A 23,282-nucleotide genomic window follows, 5' to 3' on the forward strand; every position below is an offset into this window, starting at 1 on the left:
GGAAGCTTCTCTTGTTGAGAGCCCTTCCTGGCACAAAGTAACAATGCGGACGCGATCGAACCGCGGTATTGAGCGTTTAGGCATGGTTGAACTACAGACAACACAAGCTGTGTACCTGCTTCCTTGTGGAATGACGAACTGATCGGCTGTCGGACCCCCTCCGTTTAATAGGAGCTGCTCATGCATGGTTGTTTACATCTTTGGACGGATTTAGTGATATCTCTGAACAGTCAAAGGGACTGTATCGGTGATACAATGTCCACAGTCAACGTCTATCTTCAGGAGTGAACTGGGGTGATGCAAAACTTTTCTTGATGTGCGTAATTTGAAATTAGTATCCAGTACAGTAAAAAGCTTTTCAGATAGCGAATTTAAGCCTTCTATCGTTTGAGAAGTGGTATCAGTGGGTTGTGACTGTGGTTCAGGTTCGGTTCCTACAGAATCGGTACCTGCATCTCCTATTACCGGATTTGTCATGTTGCTACCATTATGTTCATTACAACTCACTGATGCAATTTTTGTAGTATAGCAAACAGAACCATTACACACACAAAAATAGATACTATTACTTTAAGATATTTATGCACACTTTTTATTTATTTTCCAAGAACAGACACTGGTTTCTAATTTTGAAGGAACTGAGTCTACAAGATCGACTGCTCGCATATATAAATAACAATCTCGAATCAACACTCCATATTAGCTCCGGGTAACGAAAGTGGCCATATTATGCATACGATACAGTCTACAAGCTGAATAATTTGGAAATTTATAAATAACTGAAAGGCTCTGGACGTGGGCAATGAACATTCTTGTGCATGCTTTATGGTTCATGACATCAAAGTACAAGCGGTTCAACAATAATGCCCTTAGCTATAATTCATGCAATGCAATCTTTTATGATTTCATATTTTTTATTCTTTCAGATAATCCTTGGTTACATTTTCAATTATTTCTGTTATTTATTACTCTTCTTCCATCTAAGGCTTGTATTTTACCCGGATGTTTATTGATGTACATGGAACCAAAAGTACAATTGTAGTGCCATCAAATAAGTATAGTGCAGCACAGTCCTGGGAAACTGTCGTCAGTTCAAATGCGCCGTGTCTATAGAGAAGCGTCTACAGTGGAAAATTGTCGATCTAGACGATATTAGGAAATGCACATAATTCCATGAGTGGCATGCATGTTTTCGGTGCGTCAAGAAGGTACATTTCAGATGCAATGCGATGTAGGTTTTAGTTTGATCGGGGTATTAATGCGTTTAATATGCAGTCGTCTGAATCTGAAAAAGTGACAGTTATCATACATTATGTACAAGGCGGTAAGGGGAGGTGGGCTAAAGAGTGGTACAGCAACTGTCATCATAGGAAAGCTGTACAGGAGCAGGAAAGATTAGTGAACAAGTTAACACAGTGAGCAAAAGATTTACTTGTGTTTATCCAAACGTATGTAGACTCATTACAAATAATGAAACAAGGAAACAGAGTGCAACTAAACAGTGTCAACAAGAATGAAGCCCGCTGTGCCAGGCACGGACTATAGTGTCGATGAGATGAGGCTCCAAACATGAGTGGGATGCGTGGCTGTCTCCAGCCATCCTATACTGCGGCAGCAGCGGTGTTTGAAGTATACAGATACTGGAGATGTGGCTCCCCGCACGTGCTTCATTGGGCTCGACAGACCCTGTATGACCACTACCGACATTGTTATTGTGTTAGCGACTGTGTATTGTATGTGAGATGGTATCAGTGCATGATACAACTGTCACTGCTCTCTGATGCAAGGAACTATAGAGAGTCCAAGCTAACGTGACTGAAGGCTTCATCCTGGCACTAGAGCAAGCCTGGTTAGCATATGCCAGATTAGATAAGGCTGCCAGGAGTCGAATATAGTCCACACATAAAACTCCAGGAGACAGGCTGCTTCAGTGGTGGCCAGGACTGATCCCAGTAAAAACTGTGACCCTTCACCTCCACACGAGGAAGAAACATGTGCTGTCATTAGGCATTGTCTCTCACCACCTGCAGCCAGCTCAGAGGAGTAATCTGAGCGAGTCATCGTACTGATGTGGGCGACCCAATTTACTGCTACTGGACGCCACAGCCACCAGCTGGGGACCATGGGCTGTGCCTAGTCATGATGCTGCTGGGAGCTGAACTGGTGCCTTCCAGCACGGGGCCCATACGTTATCTGATGTCTAAGAACGTCAGTGTGGCTACCTGGGCTACGATGGTGAACACCAGGCCGTGATTCATTGCTGGACCGCCACCTACCTTGTGCACGCACCCTGTGCTGCTGCATGTTTGCGTGTGTGGGCCACTGTCGCTGCATCCTACGCTGAGGTCCACGGCTCATATCTGTGAACTCTGGTGTGTCTTGCACTGAGACGCACATATGCAACATACAGTGTGACCGACTTGCTGGCTGTCACTGCTGTGTGCTGTCTTCCTGCCTGGGCCTGATTCGACAATGTGTTGACAACTTAACTCTGTCACTGTTGCTACCTGCCTGGAGTGCCGACCGACCGCACACAGCTGCGACTCCTGTAGTGTTGGAAGGTGCAGACACTCTCATTCGAGGTGATCGGCAAATCACAATCAGACAGGTCGCTGCTCAACTGAATGCCTGTGTTGGTCACACACTTCCACCAACTGGGGTACTCAAAAGTGTGTGTGCTCGATTGGCTCATCGTCACCTGACACCAAAAGCAACGAGTTTAGCACAATGAAGGATGCACTCCGCGGGAAGCAGTATGTGAATGGTGGGGACGTTATTCATGCAGAAAGACGTAGGATTCGACGTCGACCAGATGAGTGCAACCATGCGGCCATACAGGCCCTCCCATTAAGTTGGTATAGAACATTCGCACTGAACGGAGATTACGTTGAAAAATAGAGTTTTTGTAGCTAAAAGAGTGGGGAATAATACTGTATTTTGGAATCGTGAATAAAATCACCTTGTTTACAGAAAAACTGAATGAGCTCCTAACTTAGCTCTGATGTGTTCATCACTTATCAACAGGAAGCGGGGGACCCACGGAAAGAGCTATGCAGAGATGGGCAAACACCTGATGCGTGGCCACTAAGGACGTGGTCCACAAAACATCTTCACCGGTCAGACGCACGCTGTCATACTAGCTCCGCAAATGGTCGCCCAGCAGCGCCCGCACTCCATCGGCAGCGCTCGAACACTCTGTCTTAGCCAACTCCCCTGATGTCAAACTTTCCTCTGTCTCGTAAATTGAATTTCAGTGGCTTCTACACAGATGTGGCCTTTCTGACCTACTGTCCAGATCTCTTAAAACATGTGTGTGAAATCTTATGGGACTTAACTGCTAAGGTCATCAGTCCCTAAGCCTACACACTACTTAATCTAAATTATCCTAAGGACAAACACACACACCCTTGCCCGAGGGAGGACTCGAACCTCCGCCGGGACCAGCCGCACAGTCCATGACTGCAGCACCTTAGACCGTTCGCCAGATCTCTTAGTCATATGTCTAAACAGTTGGAACTACTGTAAAATTCTTCTGGGTTTGAGGCCACATTCTCAACTATAAAGTTCCGACGTTTCGGCGACTGTTGCAAGGCGCCTTCCTCAGGGTGTATTGGCTCAAATGGTTCAAATGGCTCTGAGCACTATGGGACTCAACATCGGAGGTCATCAGTCCTCTAGAACTTAGAACTACTTAAACCTAACTAACCTAAGGACATCACACACATCCATGCCCGAGGCTGGATTCGAACCTGCGACCGAGCGGGCGTGCGGTTCCAGACTGAAGCGCCACAACAGCCGGCTCAGGGTGTATTGCTAATAGCAGTTAGCAATACACACTGAGGAAGGCGTCTTGCAACTGTCGCCGCAATGTCGGAACTTTATGGTTGAAAATCCGGCCTCAAACCCAGAAGAATTATATTGACAGTTGGAGCAGTTACTTTACAATATTTTACCTTTCTTCGTGTTGAACGTTTTTTGTCAAGTGTTCTTTATATTTCACCACAACTTTTTAATTATAGTCTATGTTCTCTTTCAAGCTGGTAGCCTGTGTCACCATTTTCACTCACTGAGGCGTTGTAGTTGCTGTGATACATGTACAGGGGGTCGGAAAAAATACGTAAACACCAAAACACAACACATTACCATACGTAATACGGCATAGGAGGACCGTTGGCATTCGAAACAGCTTCCGTTTGTCTCTGAATGGATAAATACTGTTCATTTATGTTTTCCAAGGGAATCTTGTACCATTATTCCTGCAAAACAGTGGCAAGTCCAGGTGACGGTGATATAGGTGGATAGCGGTGACGGACCATTCTCTCCAAAGTAGGCGACAGAGGCTCAATAACACTGAGATTTGGTGACAGCGGTGGCCAGGGTATATGCGTCAATTCATACCCATGCTCACAAAACCAGTTCTGGGCAATGCGAGCAGTGTGAACATGGTCCCTGTAGTCTTGGAACACAGCATCACCGTTTGAGTAAGAAACATTGTACCATGGGATGGAGCTGATGAGCCAGAATGCTCACATGAACGTTGGCAGTAATAGAAGATTGCCGAGTACCCATGAGGCGCAAGGAATACAACAACATGTCTGCCCAAATCATCACCGAACCCCCCGCCATGTTTCACTCTTCGTGCGCAAACTGGGCCAGAAATTGGAAACCGTGTGAAACAAGACCCGTCCGACCACATGACTTCCTTCCGTTGCTCCAGAGGGCAGATTTAATACCTTCAGCACCACCCCCTCTTGTTGTTTTGGTGCTGACTGGTTTTGCGAGTGCGACATTCAGTTCTGCAGTGGCTTTGGCAGCTCTCGTCCTCTTATTTTTCGTAACAATCCTCTTCAGAGAGGGGTTGAAAACAGTCGTGAGCGCAACAGAATATTTATTTGCGATGGTTAACGGTTTCGGTGAGAAGGCGACATCTTCAGTTCATTTAAATGATGCTGGTAGACAGTCACAGTGCTCCGTTCACCACAATCACTTAGCATCATTATACAGGGTGGTCCATTGATCGTGACCGGGCCAAATATCTCACGAAATAAGCTTTAAACAAAAAAAAAAAAAAAAAAATACAAAGAACGAAAGTTGTCTAGCTTGAAGGGGGAAACTAGAAGGCGCTATGGTTGGCCGGCTAGATGGCGCTGCCATAGGTCAAACGGATATCAACTGCGTTTTTAAAAATAGGATACCCCATTTTTTATTACATATTCGTGTAGCACGTAAAGAAATATGAGCATTTATTGCATTAATGTGTTATTAGAGGTAATCACGCTGTAGCAGCATGTGTCCTCAGAAAGGATAAGTTCGCAAAGGTACATGTATCACATTGGAACACCCGAAATAACATGTTCAAACGTACCTACGTTCTGTATTTTAATTTAAAAAACGTACCTCCTACCAACTGTTCGTCTAAAATTGTGAGCCATATGTTTGTGACTATTACAGCGCCATCTATCACAAAGCGAAAAAAGTGGTCCAACTAAAACATTCATATTTCTTTACGTACTACACGAATATGTAAGAAAAATGGGGATTCCTATTTTTAAAAAACGCAATTGATATCCGTTTGGCATATGGCAACGCCATCTAGCGGGCGAACCATAGCGCCATCTGCTTTCCCCCTTCAAGCTAGACAAGTTTCGTTCTTTGTAGTTTTTTCGTTTGACGCTTATTTCATGAGATATTTGGCCCGGTCACGATCAATGGACCACACTGTATAAACGGTCTGAAGGTGGTGAGATTCAGACCGAAACCAGTAACCTTCGCAAATAAATATTTTGTTGCGGTCAACACTATTTTTAATCAATTTTTAAAGTATCGTTGCTAGCCGCTGTTTTCCTCCAGGAGAAATGTTGTAAAAAATTACAATCTTCTTCAGTGATCGCCTGTCACTATCACTCAAGACACACTTTCGTCCTCGTTGTGACTCACCGGGTGATGTTCCTACACTTTCCCAGTATGTGGTGTAAATCTTTGATGTGGTGCCTCTTGAAACATCAAACACTTGAGCGTCCGTGGTTAGGGAACACCAACGATATGAACACCAACATTTTGCCCTCGTTCGAATCTAGTTTTCTCCGACATTTTGCATTCACATCTACACAGCACAATGTTCTGGGCACGACTGACACTTACAACGTACTGAGGACATTGCACAGGTGCCGTTCATGCTCATGTACAACACCGCAACCTGCAGACTCGGCTGGCATCTGCATTTATGTTCAACCGTGCATTTCTCGCAGTGTTGTCAAATTTTTGGCCACCCCCTATATTTTCCGTGCTCTGTCTTCTCTCTCTGCTGGAGGTGTGCGCCCCGCGTGTGTCCGCAGGCACCAAGTGGTGTGGCTCTGGCAACGTGGCGTCCGACTACGACGACCTGGGCCAGTTCGCCGACACGGACGCCTGCTGCCGCGCTCACGACTCCTGCCCTGACGTCATCGAGGCGGGCCAGATGGCGCACGGGCTCACCAACAAGGCCTTCTACACGAGGTGGGTGTTAACGCTGTTCACAAAATACCGATACATCGATATTTTTCACAGAAGATATCAGTATGCGTCGGCGATGTTCTTGCCCCGATATATCGATATCAAAAAAGCAATACTGAGTCCCTTATTATTATTTTATATTATATTTCTTTTTTATATTTCTTTACAATAGTTTTTTTTTTTTTTTTTTTTTTTGAAATTGTAGTAGAACATAATTTTACTTTCACTGTGTGAAGAAGTCTTACTACTTTTCGAGCTGTAATCATGTCGAGTCTTTCTCTTTGACTTTCTGAAGCAAGTATGGGTGGCACAAAAGAAAAAGTCAGATTGCACAGGGGGGTTGTGGTATAGATGGAATACCGACCCCCGATGTGAAGAAATAACGCACCAGTAGCGTTAAAAAACAATCTTTAACGCAGCTGGTTTGCCACTTTCTCATATCGACATTCGTCAAAAACAGCTGCTGAAAATGATGAACAAAAATCTACATGACAAGATTGGTCATTGCGGTGAGCGGAGGCATATGGGGGATATGCACACGAGTCGGCGCTTGGAGCTACGAACAGAAACGGCAACGTTTAGCTTCGCCACGCAATTTTGACTATACATGTGCTACTTCACTGGCGTGGGCATAAATGAAAAAAAAAAAACAGGGAAGTCGACATGAAATGTTTCGGACAAATCCGCTACGTGACGAAACCGAATGACTGTCCCAACGGACACCTTGTATTCTGCCACTTACATGCAGTCACCATGGCTAGCAAAGTGCTTATCGCCAAGCGTGAACGAGCATCGTTTTTCATTCAATTCTTGATCTAAGGGGGCTAGGCGGGCTGCTAAAACCGGAAGTGTACTTACAATGTGCAGCCTATATTTTTATAGGCCGGTACGTCGACATTTTTTCCTCCGATATATCCACGTATCGATAATTTTCTCCGTTATATCGAAAGTCGACAATGTCTTTTTTTAAATTTATTTATAAGATTCCCGATGTTTTTAAAAATGTCAACAGTGCCAGTAGATATACCCAACAAAACGTACCGCTCCGCACACTAGCATCAATCTGCGCACGGATACGCAGCCCGTTCATTCATCTCTAGGTCAAGATAGAATATAATGTAGAAGGCTGTGGAAGGGACCTGACATTAGTTAAGTGGCTACGGGACACTGAGTTTTGCAGCCCAAAGGAGAAAAGGAGAAGACCCAGTAGGTTTCCTTGGGGAAAAGACGATATATTCACTTTAATAGACGAAAGGAGAACATGTAAAACTGCAGCATACGATGCAAGGAAAGAGTATACAAAACTCTAAGAAATGATATTGACAGAAAGCGTAAAATGGCGGAACCAATATGGCTAAAGAACAAACGCAGGGCTATGGAAGCAAGCATGAGTGGAGGCAAGAATATATGCCACTTACTGGAAACTTGACGACGCCTTCCGAGAAAATAGAAGCAGCTGAATGAATATCAAGACCTAAGATGACAAGCAAGAACCTAGCAAAGAAAGGAAAGCTGAAGGGTGTAAGGAATATACAAAAAGGCTATAAAAGGGAGATTAACTCAAAGGCGGTATTACAGAAGCGGAAGAGTAGGTAAACGAAAATCAGATAGGAAGAAGATATTGCAACAATAATCTGACAGAGAGCTAAAGGAGCTAAATCGAAAAAAAGGCCATGGAGTATACGACATTCCCTCAGAATAACTGAGATTCTTGAGAAAGCTAATTATATCACTCATGTTCCACCTGGTATGCAAAATATGTGAGAAGAATATTATTGTCTCAGACACGACTTGTTCACGAAAGAATGGAACATCTGGTAGAGGCAACGCTTCTGGGAGATCAGTTCGATGTAGAAAAACACGAGACGGTACTATTAGAGGAGAGTTTAACGAAGGGTAAATCTACGTTCATGACTTTCGTAGATTTAGAGAATGATTTTTACAGTGTCACTGGACCATACTTATTAAAATTCTCAAGAATGCAGGGAAAATATCAACATCTTGTGCAGAAATTTATACGCAAGTTATCCACTGAAGAGCCAAAGAAACTGGTACGCCTGTCTAAAATCGTGTAGGGCCCAAGCGAGCACGCAGAAGTGCGATGTCGCATGGACTCGACTAATGTCTGAAGTAGTGGTGGAGGAAACTGACACCATGAATCCTGCAGGACTGTCCATAAATTCCTAAGAGTACGAGGGGTGTGGAGAGCTCTTCTGAAGAGGACGTTACGAGGCATCCCAGATATGGTCAATAATGTTCATGTCTTGGGAGTTTGGTGGCCAGCAGAACTGTTTAAACTCCGAAGAGTGTTTCAGGAGACCTTGTGTAGCAATCCTTGGCTGAGGGGGGTCGCATTGAAATTGCCCAAGTGCGTCGGAACGCACAGTGGACATGACTGGATGCAGATGTTCACACACGATGCTTACGTACGTGTCACCTCTCAGAGTCGTACCTAGACGTATCAGAGTTCCTCTATCACTCAACTGCATACGCTCCACACCATTACAGAGCCTCCACCAGCTTGAATAATCCACCGCTGACATGCAGGGTCCATGGATTCATGAAATTGTCTCCACGTCCGTATACGTCCATCCACTCGATACAATTTGAAACGAGACTCGTCCGACCAGGCAACATGTTTCCAGTCATCAATAGTCCAGTCTTGGTGTAGATGGGCGCAGATTAGGCGTAAAGCTTTGTGTCTTGCAGTCATCAAGGGTACAAGAGTGGGCTTTCGGCTCCGAAAGCCCATGTCGATGATATTCTGTTGAATGGTTCCACGCTGACACTTGTTGACGGCCCAGCATTGAAATCTGTAGCAATTTGTGGAAGGGTTTCACCTCTGTCACTTTGAACGATTCTCTTCAGTCGTCGTTGGTCCTGTTTTTGCAGGATCCCTCGCCAGGCGCAGCGATGCCGGTGATTTGATGTTTCACCGTATTTCGGATATTCACCGTACTCTCGTAAAGTGGTTGTACGGAAAAATCACCACATCATCTCTACCCCGGAGATGCTGTGTCCCATCGCTCGTGCGCCGACTAGAACACCACTTTTAAACTCACTTAAAACTTGATAACCTGCGTTGTAGCAGCAGTAAGCCATCTAACAACTGCGCCAGACACTTGCCGACCACAGCGTCATATTCTGCCTGTTTATATATCTCTGTATTTGAATACCCATGCCCGTACCAGTTTGTTTGGCGCTTTAGTGTATAATTTAGTTACGTAAGTCGAAGGTAATGAAAGGGAAGAAGTAGTTGAGAAGGGACTGAGGCAGGGTTCTAGCCCATCATTCATTCTGTACTTTAAAGCTGTGTTAAGGAAATGTGGGAAGGCGAAATGTGGGAAGCAAATAAAATTTTTGGGAGAAGATATGATAACTCTGCGCTTTATGATGACACATTAATTTGGTCACAGACGGCATTGAACTTGGAAGAGCAACTGAACGAAATAGGTTGTGTCTTCAAAAGAGGTTATAAGATGAACGTCAAAAAAGTTTACATATATCCATCACTATATTTATTATTATATTGCAGTTATCGTAATTATAATTATTATTTTGAAAGATATTATTAATATTACTATTATTACCATTACTTACTGTCACATACTACTTACATTCCAACGAAATTACAAACCAGTCAAAGTTGCACAGACGTTTCTTTTATTTAAATGGCGACCGGTTTTGGAATTTAGTCTAGTATAAAGCCGTTCACAATTGTCCTATCACAACAGAATAATGTGGGTAGCTTCATAATATACTTAATTCCGAAACCGGTCACCATGTCAATGAAACAAACTTCTGTGCGACTTTGAAGGTTTTGTAATATCATTGAATCGTAGTAATTTGCTACCTACTGCCGACCAGCATGCTGAAACTGAGTGGATGTATTTCACTGTTAACTGACTAATGATGTTTGTTTAGAGGTAAGAGAGATCTTGAAGACTTTAATGTTGTCAGGTGAAATAATTGCATAAAAATAAATAATCTTTGGAACTGACGACCGAAAAATCAGCCCCTTTCAAAAATTCTTTTCCATCAAGATGTACTGATTTACTTCTCAAACGTACCAAACGAACGGAAGTTACTATGAACAGGTGCAGAGAACTTACAAAACGTCCCGGTACATCTCACCACCCCGTCGTCCGCGATGGGATTTTCAACCCTAATCTTCGTTCACTCATTCCACCGCTTAGAAATAGTTACAGTTTTGATAAAACCTTTTACAGTTACTTAGATTTTCAGCTGTCATACAACGTTCCTATTCACAATTATTTATTCAATCAGTCTGAAGTTAGGTAAAATATTGCTAATTTTCCTCCGTAGCATCGAAATCTTGCTTTACTTTTAATAATAATACCGATATACTACGCATGTGTTAGTGTATTTAAAAAGATAAGACACACCATAAAACACACTTTAAACTGGCGTCTCACCATAGGCTGTGTGACGCAGTGTACTTAGGACATTCACTAATCTTACTGTCTACCACTTTGCAGATCACCACAAACGATCCGAATCAGACTCCGATTGTCAGTTTTCTGGTTCTAAAGGCCTTTAGCGATCGAGAGTCTTAGGTCCACCGTTCGTTTTAACGTCAGGGAGACGAGTGTCCTAGGACGGAATTCCCCTAGACAAGTCTCCCGCTAGCCTCTCGTAGACCAGAGTTTCGAGTAGTTGCGCTCTCTTGCAGGCTGGAGTGCACTTGCGACGAGAAATTCTACGACTGCCTGAAGGCGGTGGACTCCCCCGTCAGCTTCCAGGTGGGCGTGGCCTACTTCAACCTGCTCAACACACAGTGCTACCGCAAGGACTACCCCATCGTCGAGTGCAGGCGCTACTCCACGTGAGTATCGCCGTCACACTGTTCACATTGGCTCTTCTACAAGCAATATTGCCTCAAGACGTTAGGCTGGTTCTTTCAGCGTCACGGACAGTCACAGGGAAATTCGAGACAGCATTTCTTACTGCATTCCTTGTTAACTTCAGAAACAAATGCAGTCATCAGTGGATTGTATACGTACATGTTTACTTGGCTTTCCCCTGTTAAGCGGTTTCCTCGGTGTGAAGTTTTCAAAAAGTGGTTTTTTGCGTATTTTGACTCTTTATGGTCTTAAGAACATCAAAAGAATTTTGTCGGTAAATAATTCTTTGTGCCTGAAAATCATGTTTGAATGGGAGCGCGCATAGGCTCACTCTAGCCGCTCTCGGCGTTTGGTGCATCGCGACTCCGATCGACATCTCGTTCTCCGTAACATTCTGGGTCGAATAAAATATCGATATATTCGATGTACTTGCCCACCAGAGGTCTCAAGTATATGCTTGCGACGAATGTGAGATTAAAAAAGCAGTTATGACAATCGGCAGCACTGTTACTGTTCTAAAAGTTGGTGTAAATGGAAGCAAGCTGATATGAACATGACACAGGATACGTTTGATTATAAGCCATTTCTGAGGAGTGAAGTTACTAAAGCTATTGCTGACGTGTACAAACATATGACTGACGACAGTGTGATGGAGAGATGCCTTAGGCCGATGCCCAGAACCACAATGAATTCATCTTGGACTTACGATCCGAAACACATGCCTTCGAGTGTAGAAGTTGTCATAGTTGCTACCAATCAGGCGTGCGTAATTTTAACGACGGATTTAAGGATATCCTGGTTGACATGAAAGTCATGGGAGTCGTTATCGGCACCACGGTTTCCTCATTCGCCACGAAAAGGGACGGGAAATGCCTCAAAGGTTCATACTGCCACTCGTTCCAGATGAGCCCCGAGCCTATAATTGACGCTAGAGAAACTCGCTGTCTAGAAAATGAGGTTTTCGAAGAAGATGATCATTTACTCTGCTGGCCAGGAACAGCAGATTAATGATAAGAGTAAAACTGAATTCGAAACTTTGAAACTAGTTTGTTTGTACTGAAACTGCTGAATGCAACTGAACCTGCTGTCTAGTTACTTATTTTTATCATTACAACACTGCCCTACAGAATTTTCCCTGACAACGATGACTCAAACCTAACTTATTCATTTACTACCCACAATATACAAGCGCAACACATTCTGACTGCTCTAAAATGACAACATGACTCCAGATAATTAACGCAAAAGAATGGCCCCAAAATTGGAAGAAATCCTAACAATAACCAATGCTTTTTCATAAGGCACTAACTACACAGAAAATCTTCATTACACGAACTACAGCAACTACAGCAAGCAAAACTACAGCCGACTCAATGGAAAGATGCTAACTACTGTAGGCTCTAACTACTAGTAGACGTATGGTTAGCAAAAGAATGATTTTGTTGAAGAGCCAACGATGTATTTAGCAGATTTTATCTTAGTCATGTGACATCCTGTTCCCAAAATAATATAATCGTCAATAATTCCACTACCCAAACATTAGCAAATACATCAATCATCATTTTACAATGCATGTGCTACCAGCACTAAATCTCCATGAAGGACACACGTCCGAACCGCGCTCGCTAACTGCTAACCGCTAACTGCTAAATGCAAGTCCGTCGAACCACAGAGCCTCTTACTGAGGTCGCAGGGCGCTGTCAGTGATATTAATACAGTCTATAGTGCTGCCAACGTACGAACAGGCCACTTACAATTTTAAAGGTGTATTTCTCGTGACAACGTTTGTTAAACTGCTTAGAATAATTTTCTTAAAAAGAAAAAAAAGTACCCTGTAAAATTGCATGCCGTTTTGGATTTAATAAGACCGACTACAATAAACAGTACGTTTTTCATATTGTTCGCTATTTATTTACGTTTAAAGCCAATAAAATTGGTCGATTTTCAGTACCTACGTTTTAAAATGGCCACCATTTTGAAATGCACATCAGTAAATTTAATATTCTTGGTTCACGCCATGGAGCATTTATTTTTGATTTTGCACATATGTTGAATTACGGTTGCAGACCTATACTTCATCCTCAATCCTGCGAACCATTTAGTTGCGCAATCTGCGCAGAGGCATTTTGGCTACCATTTTGTGCTGTATACGCTCATCAATTTATAGATAAAAAATTATTTAAATCGTGTTTAGTACATGTACTTTTGTTTGTTGGTAAATATTTGTATAGAATAATAATTTCTGACAGGAAAGAAGGGTGAAAATGAGGATAAAATAAGGCTCTGAGACCAGAACAAACCCTTACCTTGTTTGACTAATCTTCTGTTAGATAGTATAACGACTGAGAGTCTCTCCGTAATATGAAAGCAAGCTTGGACTATTTTTCTACGAAGCAAGTCATATGTGTATCAATTATGGTAGACATTCCTCTATGCGAAAGGAGTTATTTAGGTGTCCTATTCTGAAAGTATTACAATAGTGAAATGTGTACCAGAATCCACAGAATTCGTGAGGATAGGAAAATGTGGAGAACTTAAATGAGAAGATGGGAGTATTACTAGATGAAGACATAGAAGATGAGGTTTCTCATTTCTCAGTAAAAAGTTTACTTTCTGTCTTACGGACATCACGGAGAGCATAATCCCAAATCCTTTTACATATTTATATTGTGTTGCTATATCCTATAATGGATTATGTATATGCTGTATGAATTAGGAAAGAAATACGTCTCAGAGAAAATGGACAGAGCCTAGATGATGTCTGTTCGTATTTTTCCTCGGTACAATGACATCAACATTGTCCAGTAACTTGCTGTTGGAAGAAACATGAATGTTGATTACTATTGGTAGACAAATTACTCATCTCTTCAGGAGCTGAACAAAACACAGCAACTTATCCAAAGAGACGAAAATCTGGACAGGGACACAGGTATTCGGTAAAATTTCCTTCACCGCCAAAGAACAATTATAAACTCATATTATGTACTGCTGTCATACAAGATACCTAAGAAACAACCTAGACGACAGACCTCGAGATTTCAGTTTGTCAGTGTCTCAAACAAAATGTGCAGAAGTAAAACGTCATTCAAGAAAAACAGTCTGAGGTATATAATTTTTACACTGATGTACTCAGGACATTCACGGCAGAAACGGTATGGATTGCGCTATTTCCCACCTAAATACTGGGTACCGTCTACAACTTCCCCTTCCAGTGTAATCGCTTGTCATCTCCGTGGAAGCATGTGTCAGTCGAGAGATAGTGATCTTTTGCGACATGAACTCACTCAGGCTTCCTAATTTTCTCTGTAGCAAGAGTGCAATATAACCTAGATTCATCTCAAATACTTTTTAGAGATGGAACAATAATTAAACATACCAACTTTTACCTGTAACAGAGCATGTGTTTTATGATGGCTTATTTCACTATGATCCACATACTGTTTGTTGATATCCATTTAATCGTGGCAAAAAATGTATTTTGCGTATATGTAACACAGTGAGACGTTTCACCACTGCAGACTCTTCCAGTAGATACCAAAAATTTCAAGCAGCAGTGGAACGCTAATGTTGGCCCGGCACGAACGAAGAGCATAATGAATATACGAATAATACCACAGTGTTATTCAGCACCACATTGTTAAAACACGGATTGGTTTTGTTTACGATTAAGTCCTGGATCATTATGATCTTCATTATCCTTACACTGAAAAATTTTAAAGAGGATTTTCACTTTTCAGCAGCGCCATTCTGTAGAAATTGTGGCACCGCACAGAAAATAACAGAAGCCACAGAACGTTCTTAAACGCCTGAAATTTCGTATGAGCTTAAATACCAGCCCCTTGCTTTCAGTGAAATGGTAGCAGGAAAGAAACTTATGTGCATAAACTGCATTTGTAGAGCTCCGATCGAAACGCTAGTAGCATTGCACCGTCCAGCCAAAAAGTTCAGAGACTGGTGTTATTAATGGGGTATATGACACGTCAGCGCTATCGCTACGGTGGCAGCCTGAACGAACAATACTGTAAAAAAGAGACGGGAACTGGATCAATCAGTTTTGAGCAGGCAATACTAAAGGCCGGCCGGAGTGGCCGAGCGGTTCTAGGCGCGTCAGTCTGGAACCGCGCGACCACTACGGTCGCAGGTTCGAATCCTGCCTTGGGCATTTATGTGTGTGATGTCCTTAGGTTAGTTGGGTTTAAGTAGTTCTATGTTCTAGGGGACTGTTAAGTCCCATACTGCTCAGAGCCATTTGAACCACTTTTTAGGCAATACTAAGTACTGGACGTGTGAGACTTGGTGTTATAATATGAACCTAACACAAAGCGACGGAGTGCAGAAATTTCCCGTGCAAGGTCAACGCTTTGACAACATAACGGATATTCTAGCCAATTTAGCGGAGCAGTTGAAGAACAACCGACATGACAATTTTGTGGGGTTGTATGGACGGCCGGCTGGTGTGGCCGAGCGGTTCTAGGCGCTTCAGTCTGGAACCGCGTGACCGCTACGGTCGCAGGTTCGAATCCTGCCTCGGGCATGGATGTGTGCGTTGTCCTTAGGTTAGTTAGGTTTCAGTAGTTCTAAGTTCTAGGGGACTGATGACGTCAGAAGTTAAGTCCCATAGTGCTCAAAGCCATCTCTTTGTATTCAAGTGTGGGGAGACTAGGTGGAAAACCTGAAGCATTGAAATCACCATTTTAACTTTTCCCTATAATTTTATTCATCCAGTCACGAAACTTTTGCGACTGGCTGGGTAGTTACACGTTCAGTAGTCGCTACTTGTAGCAAATATTTCTCATAGTGGTTGGTTGGTTGGTTTGGGGAAGGAGACCAGACAGCGTGGACATCGGTCTCATCGGATTAGAGAAGGATGGGGAAGGAAGTCGGCCGTGCCCTTTCAAAGGAACCATCCCGGCATTTGCCTGGAGCGATTTAGGGAAATCACGGAAAACCTAAATCAGGATGGCCGGACGCGGGATTGAACCGTCGTCCTCCCGAATGCGAGTCCAGTGTCTAAACACTGCGCCACCTCGCTCGGTCTCATAGTGGAAGCTAAGGTGATATTGGGTAAGGGAGTAGAACAGGGAACCCTCATATCTCTCTTTACGAGTTGGCAACATTGCCTTTTGGCCGTTAGACTATAAAGACAGCCGGCAACTTCAGTACGAGCATGAGGCTTGATAGTGTCAAAGGGTTGTTGTTGAGCAAATCAGTTTGTTAGATTTTTACCGTTGTGAATCTCACTTTGTGATATTTTGTGTTCAGTAAGGAACTTATACCATCATATTACAACATGAAACTAGGAGCTCAATGTACAATACTTTTAAGAATTTTTGGGAACATATGTCGTGTTAAACGATTCTTCGTCTTTGTCTTACACACAAGGAATTTTACAGATAAGGTGCAGTTGTGGGGTACTACCTGATATTATTCCATGGTTTCGTTAAAGTTAACTTACATGTGTGAAATATAATCTTTTAACTGTACGCTACTTACGTTTTAATAACTACTATTTAATAATTACATACAGAATTTACAGTTATTTTGCGCCAGTTTTCAGGTTATTATTGTCACCAATAGTCTGATTAATTATCTCTTATTGAAGAGGTATATTTACATTTTAAATGGAGCCATAAGCGCTTTATCGAATGGGAGGTCGTTCCTAAGTTTGTCAGGCTGCGAAAGAGTTGCCGAGGGGCCGAACGTAGGGCCTCCACGGTTCGTTTGACGAACAGGTTTCGGGCGTTATCTGTGGCTGACGAAGTCTCTGAGCCGGATGCAGTCGTCCACTCTGTTCCAGAGGAAGCTTCTCGGCCCGCAAGGTCTGGACAATCATAGAGGGTAGGTTTGCTGGGAGCTCCAACGTTAGGCGGACAATGGGACCTCTTAGGAACATGGCTGCCAAGGAGGGGAAGGAAGCCTGTGTGCACTCCGTGTGCATACCGGGGGGTGTCATTCCAGATTTGGAAAGGGTGCTTCCGGATGCCATGAAGACTACAGCGTGCAGCCAGCTGCAGGTGGTGGCTCAAGTCGGCACCAATGACGTGTGCCCGCATCTCGTGGTCGTGCGGTAGCGTTCTCGCTTCCCACGCCCGGGTTCCCGGGTTCGATTCCCGGCGGGGTCAGGGATTTTCTCTGCCTCATGATGGCTGGGTGTTGTGTGATGTCCTTAGGTTAGTTAGGTTTAAGTAGTTCTAAGTTCTAGGGGACTGATGACCATAGATGTTAAGTCCCATAGTGCTCAGAGCCATTTGAACCATTTGAACCATTTGAACCAATGACGGGTGTCGCTTTGGGTCGGAGGAGATTCTCTCTGGTTTCGGGCGGATAGCGGAAATGGTAAAAGATGCCAGTCTTGCTTGCGAGATTAAGGCTGAGCTCACCATTTGCAGCATCGTCGATAGAACCGACTGTGGTCCTTTGGTGCAGAGCCGATTGCACGGTCTGAATCAGAGGTTCAGGCGGTTCTGTTACCGTGTACGCTGCAGATTCCTCCGTTATCGGGTGGTGGGTTTCCCGGTTCCGCTAAATCGGTCAGGAGTCCACTACACTCAGGAAGCTGCTACACGGGTACTGGGGGCTGTGTGGAAGGGACTGGGCGGTTTTTTGGGTTAGAGGGTCTCAGAAAACCACAGAAAGGGCGTCCGCCTAAAAGTTGGCAGGTAAAACACAGTAAGGTAGTTGTAGAAACTATCGGTATTGTAGTTGTAAATTCTCGTAGCTGTGTTGGGAAAGAACCAGAGGTACAAGCCCTAATAAAAAACGCTGAAGCTCAGATTATTATAGATACAGAAAGCTGGTAAAAGCCGTAAATAAGCTCAGCAGAATTTTTTTCTAACGAACTAACAGTGTTCAGAAAGGATAGATTGAATACAGTTGATGGTGGAGTATTTGTTGCTGTCAGAAGTAGTTTACGATGTAATGAAATTGAAGTAGATAGTTCCTGCCAAACAGTATGGGTAGAGGTTACAGTTGATAATCGGACTAAACTATTAAGTGGATCTTTTTAACGACTCCCCGACTCAGAAGATATAGTTGCTGAGCGGTTCAAAGAAAACTTGTGTCTGATTTCTAATAGGTACCCCAATCGTACAGTTATAGTCGGTGGTGACTTCAGTCTACCCTCGATTTGCTGCAAAAATTATACGTTTAAAATCGGTGGCAGGCATAAAACATCATTCGAAATTGTACAGAATGCTTTCTCAGAAAATTATTTTGAACAATTACTTCACGAGCCCACTCGAAGCGTAAAGGGTTGAGAAAGCATATTTGACCTATTAGCAACAAATAATCCTGGACCAATAGGGAGTATCATGACGAATACAGGGATTAGCGACCACAAGGCAGTTGCTGCTACGCTGAATGCCGTAACACCTGCAACCATCAAAAAGAAAAGTAAAGCATACATATTAAAAAACTGATAAAAATGCTCTTAACGCCATTTTAAGAGACAGTCTTCACTCCTTCCGATCTGATCATACAAGCATAGAAAAGGTGTGGAGTGATTTCGAAAGGGATAGCATCGACGGCAGTTGAGAGATATACATCACATAAAAAATAAGTGATGGTACTGATCCCCCATGGTACACAAAACGGGTCAGATCGCTGTTACACAAGCAACGAAAAAAGCACGCCAAATTTAAAAGAACACAAAATCTCCAAGATTTACGAAGTTTTGCAGAAGTTCGAAATATAGCGCGTACTGCAATGCGAGATGCTGTTAATAATTTCCACAACGAAACACTGTCTCGGAACGTGGCAGAAAAGCCAAAGAGGTTCTGGTCATACACAAAGCACATCAGTGGCAAGACACAATCAATACCTTCACTGCGCGATAACAACTGTGAAGTCACTGATCATAGTGTCACTAGAGCAAAGTTATTAAACACGGTTTTCCGAAACTCCTTCACCAAAGAAGACGAAGTAAATATACCTGAATTCCAATCAAGAACGACTGCCAAGATGAGAAATATAGAAGTAGATATCCTCGGTGTAGCAAAGCAGATTAAGTTAGTTAATAATGGCAAGGCTTCCGGTCCAGATGGTATACCAATCAGGTTCCTTTCAGAGTATGCAGATGCAATAGCTCCATATTTAGCAGTTACGTACAACCGCTCGCTCACAGAAAGTTCCGTCCCTAAAGACGGGAAAATTGCTCAAGTCACACCAATACCCAAAAAGGCAAATAGGAGGAATCCGCTGAATTACAGGCCCATATCACTAACGTCGATTTGCAGTATAGTTTTGGAACATATTCTGTGTTCGAACATAAATTACCTCGAAGAAAACGATTTATTGACACACAGCACGGATTCAGAGAATATCGTTCTTGCGAAACACAACTAGTTCTTTATACTCGTGAAGTAATGAGTGCTGTCGACAGGGGATATCAAATTGATTCCATATTTTTAGATTTCCAGAAGGATTTCGACACCGTTCCTGACATGCGTCTTCTAACCAAACTGCGTGCCTGTGGAATTTCGCCGCAGTCGTGCGACTGGATTCGTGGTTTCCTATCACAAAGATCACAGTTCGCAGTAATAGACGGAAAGTCATTGAGTAAATCAGAATTAATATCCGGTGTTCCCAAAGGAAGTGTTATAGGCAATCTGTTGGTCCTGATCTATAATAACGACATAGGAGACAATCTGAGTAGCCGTCTTAGATATTTTGCAGATGATGCTGTCATTTACCGTCTTGTAAAGTCATCAGATGACCAAAACGAATTGCAAAATGATTTAGAAAAGATATCTGTGTGATGCGAAAAGTGGCAATTGATCCTGAATAAAGAAAATTGTGAAGTTATGTTAATACTAAAAGAAATCGACTAAATTTGACACAAATCTGAAGGCTGTAAATTCAATTAAATACTTAAGAATTACAAATAACCTAAATTGGAACGTTCACATAGACAATGTTGTGGGCAGGGCAAACCAAAGACTGCGATTCACTGGCAGAACACTTAGAAAGTGTAGTAGGTCTACTAAAGAGACTACTTACACGACGCTTGTCCGCCCTATTATGGAGTATTGCTGTGCGATGTAGGGTCCGCATCAGGTGGGACTGACGGATGACATCGAAAAAGTACAAAGAAGGGCAGCTCGTTCTGTATTATGGCGAAATAGGGGAGATAGTGTGACAGACATGATACGTGAATTGGAGGGGCAATCATAAAAACAAAGCCGTTTTTCGTTGTGACGGAATCTTCTCATGAAATTTCAGTTACCAGGTTTCTCCTCCGGGGAAAATATTCTGTTGGCACCCACCTACATAGGAAGAAATGGTCATCACGATGAAATAAGGGAAATCAGCGTTGGCACAGAAAAATTTAAGTGTTCGCTTTTCCAGCGGGCCGTTCGAGAGTGGAACGGTAGAGAGACAGCTTGAAGGTGGTTCGTTGAACCCTCTGCCAGGCACTTGATTGTGAATAGCAGAGTTATCACGTAGATGTAGATATAGGTATGGCCAGGAAATTAAGATGTGGCTTAACAGCCATCCGGGAAGAGTGGCAACCCAGAACCAAATAGCTCAAAAAAATTGAAATTTGTGGTAAGGTCTTACGCGACCAAACTGCTGAGGTCATCGGTCCCTAAGCGCTACACACTACTTAATCTAAGTTAAACTAACTTACGCTAAGGACGACACACACATCAATGCCCGAGGGTGGACTTGACCATCCGACGGGGGGAGTCGCGCAGACAGTGACAAGACGCCTTATACCGCGCGGCTACCCCGCGCGCCTCCAAATAGCTCAATTGTTCTGACTTGCATATACTAGAACAGCAACAATGCAAAATTACCAGTCTGGTTTTAAAAAGTCTGGTGTCTTCCCTCTTAATGCAAAAGAGAGAAATTTGCATCGTCAGTTACAACAGAAAGAATAATGCCAAATTCCCAGAACACAACCGAGTCAGTTACTGCTTCCTCTCCACATCCCGGTCCGTTGACCGGTATGCTGACACAGTCTTCATTCACTGTATCACCGCAGAGTGTAACGCCAGTTTCTCATTACGAGAGGCCATCATCATCCAAGTGGAGAGGAAAATTTGCTGTGGTCACCGAGTCTTCCCACTAAAATGAACTAAGTGCAACAAAAGCATCTGCCCAGCAGGTTAAAAAGTTGTTGAAGGACTCCGTTTCTAGGCAACGGAAAAGAGCCAGAAGAATCTGAAGTCGTGTCAGCAAACAGATCTTTGTAAAGAGCTGCTGATTCACAAGAAAATCGAATGACTGGCTAAAGTACAGGAAGTGTGAGGAGTAGGACCATGAGGACTGAACAGGGAGGATTTACGATGACTTACGTGAGTGTCGGTGTGTCGCATTCACCAGACGGGAGATGTAGCATTGCCCGTTTGTGGCCACAGAATACCTGCTTTTGCCCCAAGGTTGGGGAATAACCGCACACTACACGGTGCTGAGTTATATTAAATATAATTTAAACCTCCAAAAATATGACCTCGTATTTCATATATGTTGTTCATGCCTTAGTTATCTTTCACCGAAATAAATTTGAAGTCCCAACAGAGAAAATTGTCGTTGTTATCTAGACTTTTTCTCAGGTACTCGATTATAGCTCATATTTCCCTATAAATTTTAAAGAAGTATCCATATAAAGATAGGTATCCGATTCGAGAAATAAATCTTACCACTGAATTTTTTATTGAGAATGTGACAGAATGGACTCTGAAAAACGTACTTTGATATTCCTCTGTATACCTTTTAATGTAATATAAGACAAAACTGTAATATTTTATGGTAAATGTGTGAAATAATTTTTAGGAATGATCTTTCTTCTTGTAATCTGATATTATTATAATTTTATCTAACACACCTGTTTTTGTGTTTCTAGAATAATCCGCTCCAGGTGTCTGGAATATCAGCTGGATGAGTCTGCGATGCCTAAGTATCAATGGTTCGACGTACCTTTGTACTGAAGATGGGTAATAAAATCAATACCAGAATATCTGTTAACTGTTTTTTATTTCCCTGTACCTTTTCTACATATGCATAGTCTTCGTGGACAATCTTCCTCCGAAATGAAACGGTTATCAAGAGTAGAGGCGATATTAGAGATATTACGACGATATCCCCTGTCTATGGGTGACTAACTTTTTGTCTACTGTGGTTGTTAGAGAAGTAATTCTGTCTGCGGGTTTCCGTTGTACACATATAGCCAAAAGACATGGGAAGGCACTGGATCGGAAATCAGTGGCGGGCGTCTCTTCCGTTGCCGAAGCCTATGCGCTATGTTTCCGTCAATAAGGTCCCGTTAGGAAAGGCTTACTACGGCCCCACATTCAAACTGGAGGTGTGTAGCTCACAGCAGACGGTCCATCGTCCCGTATGTCTTTGCGAGGGCGGCGTGATGTCAAACACTGTGATCGTCCTGCTCATTGGGATGTGCCTGTCGAACCACCATAGTCTCTGCGATACTGAGGATCCACCTTAGATAATTCTGGCCTCAGACTGAGAAATTCTAATGTAACCTAGGACTCGCGTGATTAGGGGAAGATCAGGGTCCAACGTCCTGTCGACATTGAGGTCATTAGACATGGTCATGCGATTGTCATCATGCGTTAAGAATCGTTTAAGTGGCGACATCTTGCCATCTTCAGTACACCCTTGTCTACTGTATAACAGACTGCTCAAATATCCTATCTACGAAAGAGACAGAAGAAACATAAAGAGACTATGGCACGTTATTTAGCGCCCCTGCAGTAGTAATCTGAACTCTTATTCACCATGTTTCGTGAAGTCATTTTGCATTTGATTTGAAAGCAAGAGAGTAAGTGTGTGAACTTGGAATATAAGCAGTTACCGAATTTATTTCCCAGATCGTGCCTGCCGTTTGTACTGCAAGCACAGAAACAATGAAGCTAGGCATAATTCTTATTTCGAGTGAATACTGTTGTGGACTGACAAGACAGC

The 23,282-nt window shown here is 43.0% G+C and overlaps 1 protein-coding gene across 1 annotated transcript in view; it reads left to right on the forward strand.

The window, feature by feature from the left end:
- The window catches only part of LOC124712103 (phospholipase A2-like), a 45,619-nt gene extending 23,306 nt beyond the window's left edge, over window positions 1–22,313 (forward strand). Inside the window, exons 3-5 of the mRNA XM_047242401.1 lie at window positions 6,336–6,495; window positions 11,186–11,338; window positions 22,204–22,313. Of these exons, the coding sequence (XP_047098357.1) occupies window positions 6,336–6,495; window positions 11,186–11,338; window positions 22,204–22,288 (398 nt within the window). The 3' untranslated portion in view covers window positions 22,289–22,313. The remainder of the gene's footprint in view (window positions 1–6,335; window positions 6,496–11,185; window positions 11,339–22,203) is intronic.
- Window positions 22,314–23,282: the final 969 nt, after the last annotated feature.

This window comes from Schistocerca piceifrons, chromosome 8, assembly GCF_021461385.2.
Source record: "Schistocerca piceifrons isolate TAMUIC-IGC-003096 chromosome 8, iqSchPice1.1, whole genome shotgun sequence".
Lineage (NCBI taxonomy): Eukaryota > Metazoa > Arthropoda > Insecta > Orthoptera > Acrididae > Schistocerca > Schistocerca piceifrons.